The sequence below is a fragment of the Hevea brasiliensis genome, chromosome 8 (assembly GCF_030052815.1).
Source record: "Hevea brasiliensis isolate MT/VB/25A 57/8 chromosome 8, ASM3005281v1, whole genome shotgun sequence".
Lineage (NCBI taxonomy): Eukaryota > Viridiplantae > Streptophyta > Magnoliopsida > Malpighiales > Euphorbiaceae > Hevea > Hevea brasiliensis.
The window spans coordinates 90,227,752-90,236,888 of record NC_079500.1 but is presented as its reverse complement, the minus strand read 5'-3'; the positions used below and the strand labels follow the sequence as shown (position 1 = coordinate 90,236,888).

General features: G+C 40.5%; 1 protein-coding gene across 1 annotated transcript; it reads left to right on the top strand.

The window, feature by feature from the left end:
* The first annotated feature begins 239 nt into the window (after window positions 1-239).
* Window positions 240-8,748, top strand: LOC110648906 (uncharacterized). The gene is made up of 2 exons (XM_058151609.1): window positions 240-411; window positions 8,126-8,748. The coding sequence occupies exons 1-2, from the start codon at window positions 318-320 to the stop codon at window positions 8,632-8,634; spliced, it is 603 nt and encodes a 200-aa protein (XP_058007592.1). The 5' UTR covers window positions 240-317; the 3' UTR covers window positions 8,635-8,748.
* The last annotated feature ends 389 nt before the right edge of the window (window positions 8,749-9,137 follow it).

The following is a 9,137-nucleotide window of genomic DNA, read 5'->3' as shown; positions in this document are numbered from 1 at the left end:
TGTCTTTTAAAGTTTTTACATAAAAATTAAGAAAATAGTTAGATAATTTTATTTTTAAAAAAATAATAATGATTAAAGTATCCTTTATAAAAAAAAATACATTAAAGATAATAAATAATGATAAAATTAAGAAAAAAAAATACTTTTTTTAATTTTTTTAAAATAATAAAGAAAGTGGGAGAAAAATAATTTCTAAACTTGGACAGGGACTAGATAGTCATTAGGCCAAGCTCAAGGGCCAAGTTCCACTGTGCTAATATGCTTTACAGGAACCGGTACCAGAGCCAGGGACTCGCAATCTCGGACAGCAACCCTTCATGGCGGCTGCTAGAAACATCTTGCAGATGAGGCGAGTGGTCTCTTTCTTTGTACATAATCGCAATCATCCCTGCATCTTTCCCATTAATAGAGGTTAGCTCTCTTTCTCTCTCTCTCTCTCTCTCTCGCTATGCTTATGTCGTTGTGTTTGTTTTTGATAAGCTTTGAGGTTAGTTCATAATTTTGTAGATTCTTTAATCTTTTTGAAGTTTTATAGTGAAGAAGCGAATATGTGTCTTTTAGCGATTCAAATAAATTGATAAAACTCTAGCAAATTGAGTGATTTTCCTCAGCCTTGAATTTGTGGGGCTATAACGTAGGAAAATTAGAATATGTAGTTATGCTGCGTTTGGCTGCTCGAATTTTCAGCTTTTTTATGATTTTCTTCAAATTCAAAATTTTCAACTTTTAGGATGTCTCTCCAACTTGGTAGTTTTTGACATTTTATATAGCAGGATATGATGGTTGAATTGGAAAACGTGAATTTGTAATGCATATGCAAGAATTATACACTGTCAAGCTATGAAAGAGAACAGGTTTCTGCTAGTTGTATCTAGCTATTTCTTTTATGAGTTCCCTAGAGTATTTTACCAATTTAGACTATCCATCATCTTGGAAATGACCAGATTTTGAATTCTATGAAGCTCTTTTGATATGGAGGTAGCATTCTTGGTTTGGTGTGTGCTGCTCTGAAGTTCATTTTGACCTAGGCTAAGTTTGCTTGTTATTGGGCTTTGGTTACCCCGAGGTTAACACAGATTTTAGGGTCCATCATATTGAGATTTCTTTGAGCTCTGTCGCAATGTATTTTGCGGTCGCCTCGACGAACACTCACCGAAGTGGGAAAGAGTGAGGAGTCGCCACTTCAATTTTGCGGGAAATTAAAGAAAACCATTTGTGAAAATAAGTTAAAATGAAACCACTTCGAAAACAGAGATTCTAGATTCAGGGTCCATATACGGGCGGAGAAGGTGTTAGGCACCCCGCATCGTCCCTCTATAACGGCAAACAGATTTAACATTATGCTCTTTGCAAATTAAAATCGATAGTTAGGGGGGTTAGGATGATGATGTTAATCCCTTAGGTAAGGGAAAATTTGATTTTTCACTAGTTCGGGTTACCCAAATACATAAGTACATGAGACGACCCTTAGTGAGTTGATGTTGCGTAGCGGTTTTGGTTTAGAGGATCACTTTGCGTATTGTGTTATTTTAGTTTGAATTTGAGGGAACCCGGGTAAAAGCCCATTCCGATCTCTGGGAATAATTTGCTTAAAGTTTGAGTGGGGAATCTCGGATAAGAACTCTTCTCCGATCTTCGCATATTTATTAAAATTTTGATTTGAGAATCGGATAAGAACTCTCCTCCGATCTTTTTAAGCGTTTATTAAAATTTTGATTGAGAACCGGATAAGAACTCTCCTCCGATCTCTTTAAATATTGAAAAATTTTGATTGAGACTCGGATAAGAACTCTCCTCCGATCTCTTTTAATATTTATTAAAATTTTGATTGAGAATCGGATAAGAACTCTCCTCCGATCTCATTTAATATTTATTAAAATATTTGAGAATCGGATAAGAACTCTCCTCCGATCTCTTTTTCGTTTAAATGAGGATCGGGTAAGAACTCTCCCCCGACCTCTTGAGATTTAATTGCGATTGTATGTCGTAAAGACCTGAGACTAAGGGTTCTGACATCCGAAGATGCTGAGAGCCCGAACAAGGCTTCTCTTAATCCGTTATTACCTTATACCTATGTAGGGGATACAGACTAAATTTCTTTCCGATCTCCTATGTGATTGCCTTACCAATACCTTTTGACAGGCAATATCCGATCTCTTCCGTTTACTAGTCGGGGATCCGATCTTACCTCGATCCCCCACTATACCAAGTTATCTCCTGAGCTAGTCTAGTGGTTCGACTTCATAATTTTCTTCTGATTTATTATCCAAACTTTTATTATTTTGAAGAAACTTTCGTGTTAAGATACAGCTACCAACATTTTACCAAACTACCTATACGTTACTCGGGACCAAAACACCTACATTTGAAGGTAATAAAGGCTAAAAAAATAAGTAAATGACATGAACGGATGAACAAAAAGTAAACTCAAGAGGATAACCACCTTCGTGGGGTTTTTAACATAACATAAACTTGACGAAAATTACGAGCATGAAAACAAAGAAAATAAATATAAAGAAAACGAGTACTTGGTAAAGCAACGGTCTAAACACTCAACTGTAGGGAGTTGAATCTATTGAACTAACTATGGAGTCACAAATATAGTAGAGCTGCGTGCTAATAGTCTGGGGACTAATGCTTGCCTTGTAATGAAGAGTACCAAGTTAAAATGCAGTCGAACCGAAATGACAATAACCGGGCTTGAATGAGATTGAGCTTGGAAAATAAGAGTGGATATAAAGATGATGAAAACAGAACTGAAACTAAGAGAGGGTATTGTAGAGCAATGAACAAACTGAAAATAAAGAGTTTCAGTGTCCAACACTCCTTTAAAGAAAATACTTTAGAAAACTGGTTTCTGAAGTTTTTTCTATTTTGAAAGCTTAAAAATAGCAAAGTAGCAAAACTGAATCAATTTTTAGAGCCTTTCCACTATAATCACCACCTTTTTTCTTTTGTTCTTCCTCCTTTTTTTTAAAATTTTCATGCAGGTATTTATAGGGACCGGGGGCTCTCGATGAAGGGTCAGGATTTCCTTTGAGGGAGATGGAAGGTTTGGATTTTAAAAGACACGATCTGATGCTTGAGAATTGAAGAGAATCAAAATGGACGGTCGCGATCTTATTCAGAATATCTGTCCTTTCTCTTTTCTAATCCAACGGCTCAAAATCTTCTTGTCAAGGGAGATCCGAGGGTTGGGAAAAAAAAGCGCCGGTCTTGTCGTCTTCTCTTTGATCCAAGGGCTCCGGACTTGTCCTTGCAAATAAGATCAACGATGGAGATCGAGATGTACAGGACTGTCATGACACGTTCTGGCAACCTGTCAGTAATGTGGGCGATTCTGTAAATGAGGCATGCGGTGGAGATTTGATCTCGTCTGCAACGCTTTAACTACCTCGGCTCTGATTATGACGACAGTTATTAGAAGTTGTCTTATTTTCTCTTTGCTTTCCGATCTCCCATCCCTTTCGATCTTTCTAATACGATCCTCTTCCGATCTCTCATGCCGGGCCCCTCTCCCGATATCTCCCATTCCAGAATCTTCTCTTCTATCTGGATTGGTTCAGTCAAACATTTATTCTTTCGGTTACAGAGGCATCCACTTCGTTTTCCGCTAGCAATAAATGCTCAGACCTTCTCTATATATATATCTTCAACGGGACATCCTTTTCGCATTTCATTTTCTCCTCTTTCCGCTTCTCACTTTTCCTGTTCTAGCCTCTCCGGCAACAATCACGGCTATGGCAGCTGCTTTTGATCTTTTTCCGACTGTTCACTTTGTTCATCGACTGAAAATTTATGACCCCGGTGACCAGAAAATCACGATGGCTATCTCTGATGACAGTGAGAGAATCGGACTAATTTACCGATCTAGATCGAGAATATCGATCGTGGCCATCTCGAGTCGGTCGACCGATATAATCGGTGAACCGATTTCGGGCTAGAAGACTGCTAATTTCCCTCTTATCATTGGTGACTGCCCTTCGAAGTTCACTTGGCTCCTCACCACATCGGGTGTCCCAACAGCGGTTCGGTTTCGAGCGATAACATTGACGATGACCTCTCCTATCCTCATGAGAGTCATAGTCACCCCATCTGAGCTGTACATCTATCCGATGTCGATGGCTGGTTTCCTGATCAAACATGTTTTTTGATTCAGCCGCAAGACTAGGCTTTGACATAGGTCTTTACTAGGTAGGATGTACCGCTGATCTCTAGAGATTGCCCAAATGATGGAATCTGACCTTTAATGTAATCCGATCTCTTGAGATCGCCCAAATGATGGAATCTGACCTTTAATGTAATCCGATCTCTTGAGATCGCCCAAATGATGTAATCTGACCTTTTGGAAATGAGATTTTATTTTGTCAATTATCATTTTACTATTATTGCATTGGTTATTTTCCGATCTCTAATGTGTTTATCCGATCCGATTCCTAACTGAATAGCCCTTAGCCGATCTGTAATTCTGAACATTTATCTTAATTCGTCAATCTTTAACTAGTCGATCTCCCCTTATTTACTTATGGAGTTTCTGGAATATTCTTGAGACGTGTCAGAAAAACTGGCGAATCCCGCTAACCGATGCGCCACTTGGGGCACTGTGAGCATTAAATGCTCAGACGGGTATAAATAGGGGATGGGTCAGCCAGTTGCTCCCTTATGTCATTTTCAGCATCTCGCGAGCGATTCCAAAATTCTCTCATTTTTTCAAGTTCTTCCGACACCGATCACACTCCGGTAAGGGTTTTGATCTTTCTTTTAGTTAAATTTTCTCTTTTCTTTGAAAATGAGCGGCGCCGAGGGTCAGAGAGCGACGAGCCCCCCTTCCGTTCATGTCTCGTGGTCGTCAGATGAGGTTGAAGTGGTTGGACCAAGCGGGCGATCTGAACCTCCTACAACCTCCGTTTCAGCCCGTGGTCAAGCGGCACCCTCAAGACGAACGCATTCCTCAGGGAGAGAGAGCCTTCCCGTGGATGAGCTGCCGTCAATCCTTCAAGAAATCGATCTGCAGACGATTAGCCAAGAATACAATCTTCGGACCAACTCATACGAGCTTATCAGATGCCATGGCGATCTCCGAGGTGATTATTTCTTCGAAGAAAATGATATGATCATGATATACGAAGAGCAATTAAAAGTCGGGCTGCGGTTTCCTCTTGATGACTTCTTCAAGGACGTTCTGAAATTCCACCAAGTATGTATAGCCCAAGTACATCCGAACTCATGGCGGATCCTGGTAGCCTTCAGAGGCCTCTGCCGAGCTAAGGGACTCAGTCCTACAGCGAAGGTGTTCGCCGAGCTACATAGGCTAACTCGTCGAAAGGACGACGAGTACTGGTTCCTTCAGGCGAAACCGCATTGTGGGCTCTTTACCGATCTGCCCTCTCGCTGAAGAATTGGAAGAATCGCTTCTTTATTCTGAGGAGCAAGATTCTGAACGGTTTTGAGGGTTTCCCACGTAACTGGCTACATCTGGGCCCATCACTCTCGAATTACATCGCCTTGAGTAGGGAAGAGGGCGCAATGGTAATGGAGCTAAAGGATCAGGCGACCAATCAGAAGTTTTCCTGTTTAGATGCGGTGATGGCCGAACTGCATCATTGGATGATGCGGCCGTTACCGCGAAGAACGCTGGCTTGACTCTCGACCTCGGCCTCGATTTTTATATCTCTGATCTCTGGGCCTTAGCGAACTCACTGACTTTTTCTTTGTGCAGGTATGGCGAGTGGCGAGGCTTTCAAAGAGAGCCGGAAGCGGAAGAGAGAGGTCTCTAGGAAAGTGCGGGAGATGAAGCGTGCTAAGGCCTCACAGACGCCAAGGCGCGATCCAGGGGAGATGCAGGGAGGCTCGTCTTGACCCTCGAGACCGCTGATCCCTGAAGTAGAAGTGGTTCGGTCTCCTCCTCGACAAGAAGAGCCGCCACCACCTCCACCAGTTGCTTCGAGTGCGGAAGGGGGTCCTTCCCAACCTACTTCGAGGACCCTTTCCCACGGTGCTCAAGTTCTGATTCACTCCCTGGAGAAGAATCGATCTGTACGGGAGAATCCGGGCTTGGGAAAGATCTAGGAGCTTCCATCTGCCTCCAGGAGGATCGGAATCAGCTGACCCAGGGCAACATCGACGATCTCCTGACCCAGACAATGAGCTTGAGCGTGGAAAGCTTAGTGAACCAGCATATCATCAGGGAAAAGGCTCATCATTTGAAGCAGGAGATCCAAAAGGTGGGTCAGGAAGTGGCTTCCGCCTGAGCTCAACTTTCATCCGCCCGGGAATATATAGCTGACATTGAGGGGCGGATGAAATTTTATGAGGATAAATTGGCTGAATAGGCTCATGCTCTTGAAGAACCTCGGGCGCTCCGAGCTGCTGATGTCGCTCGCCTCACTGAAGAACTTAGAGCAAAAGAAGAAGAGGCAGTGACGAGGGAGGCCGGTGCTTATGTGAACACTCACGGGGACCTTTTGGCCGAGCTCAAGAAGCGTTATCCCGAGGAGGACTTTTCCTGGATGGTGGACCTGGCTCCCCAAGACGAAGAGGAGAGCGAGGAAGAAACTGAGGGAGATAGAGAGGGTGAGCGAAATGTAGAACAGGCTGGGGGTGATCCTCCAGCCGAATGACTTGTATTTTATTTTGAAATGAAATGAAATTCTCTCTTTCGTTCAATAACTGGATGTGATCGAAAAGTATCTAAATTGTACAAGCGCCCGACTGTCCGAACCAATTAGAACATCAAACTTAAAAGTGATTATTAATCTAAGTATAAGAGGTCGGAGAAATATTGTAAGCATGAGATCTGCCGAGGACAAACACCGAACGGAACTTAAGATTATTAAAATTGGAAACCTGATTTGAACACTTAAGATCGGAAGCAACATTAAGCCGGATTAAAACCTTAACTTTATTAAACAATTATTCACAATATTTATAAAAGAGAGATCGGAAATAAGACTGGATGGCACGAAGACCTAATGTTTGATTTCGTTTGACGAGAGATCGGAAATGTGATTGACTGGCCAGAAGACTTGATAATTGTTTTGAGAGATCGGTATGGAGACCTGGCGTTGGTTTGATCCCTATGAAGAGAGATCGGAAATGTAATTGACTGGTAAGGAGACTTGGTGCTGGGGATCGATTTCAAAGTCTATTGATTTCGGGGATCGGCCAAAATATGGTGTCGACAAGCTTAACTCAGTTTATCATGTAATCAACCCAATTCAGCTTGAGTACCTATCTGTTTGTGGTCAGCTATGCTTCTGCAATAAGAAAATTATTTGTATTCTACATTTTATTTCTGCCACTTTGTGGTTTAAATAAGTTCCATGTTTACTCATCTGCTCTGGCCTCTATTTATGATTTGTCACATTAGGGTTGATTTGAAGTTTTTGTCAAACAAGCTTTTATTCCATAGTGTTGCTGATGTTTGTCCATTTATTAAAGACATGATTAAGTTTGGAGTCTTTAAATTTAGAAAAAGAAAGTTCAAATTTAAATTTGGTGAAGTTTTAAAGTGATGGTGTTAAAATTTTGAGTTGTCATATGGGCAGAATGCTGGTATGTTGATATTTAGCTCTATGCTGATTGTTTGACCAACACACACCCTCATTGCTTTTATTCGATTGTGGGAAGAACCTCTCCATTGAAAACTGCACAAGTATTGAAACTTCAAACTTCCTTAAATTTAGTAATATTAATACGTATTAATCACCCTTGACTATGAAACTTTGAAACTACATCATGATGTTGGCACTGATGTTTGAACACTTAATAACAAATATGAGTGTTTCATAAAAGACTAGCACCATTCACTCAATTGAGGTATTAGGTGTTTGTGGGATACTGGGACTGCATATGTATGGATTTGGTAGATGCTGGTTTTCAAAGATCCTTGGACAGCAATAGCAAAAAAGAATTATAGAAATGCACCTTTTACTTGTTTAATGTACTCAATCCTCTCTCCCTCTCTCTGTGCATGCATACAAGTGACTTGAGTGCTTCTAATTTTAGACCTTTATGGTATTTGTAACTCTTACACTGGAAAAATTTGAATATTTGATTTGAAATACCAGTGCTCTTACTGTGTGTTTTAGACATTTGTTTTGATAAATAAAATTCTTGGTGGCAGAACCAGCCTGGCAACTTCTTCCTTCTGAAAGATCAATATTCACTAGAGATTATTTTTATAGAAGGTTTCAGACGCAAACAAATCCAGCTAGTCAGCTTAATGAGGATTCAGAAAACGATGAAACTGGTTGTCTCAAGCCCAGTCATGACTCAGCAACTGCTCCTTCCCAAACAAACGGTAGCGATAATTCTGCTGTTGAGTACTCCACTATATCAAACTTGAAAACATCACCAAGGCATGATCTTGCAATGATATTTACCTGTAAGGTATGCGAGACAAGATCAGTGAAGACAGTTTGTCGCGAATCATATGAGAAAGGTGTGGTGGTGGCACGTTGTAGTGGCTGTAATAACTTACATCTGATTGCCGATCGCCTTGGGTGGTTTGGAGAACCAGGAAGCATTGAGGACTTCCTGGCTGCTCGTGGGGAGGAAGTGAAAAAAGGTTCTGTGGATACACTGAATTTAACGCTTGAAGATTTAGCAGGAAACAAAATTTTGAAAGAGTAGGAATTTCAGCAGCCAAGTATCAGTATTTGAGAGAATCAATGTGGTGAATTGTATAAGAATGGCATATTTGTTGACCTAATTCTCATTGCAAATTGGAATCTCGTATACTTTTCATGTGGCTTGAAAATGAAATTACAAAGTGCTCTGCTTGTCTGTTTGGTTTCTAATTCAGAAATTAGCTCAGCAGGCATTAATTGAAGCCCTGGAGGATTCCATGAACAATGCAAAAGATATAATATCCTTAAATGCTGCTAAAAGAAATGCACTTCTTTCATTAGAATTCCTAAATAAGGGTGATCAAGATCCTGAATTCCCTTGCCCTTTAATCCTCCTGTTCTTAAATGCTTGTAGTACATAAAATTTTATGAAATTGAATTGAATTTTACAGTTTACAGTGTGTTTGGAAAAGTCTTAAAAAAAAAAGAAAGAATTCAATTCAATTGAATTTTTTTTATTAATTCTCGTGTTGAAATGTTTAAAATTACTAAAATTCCACTCTTTTA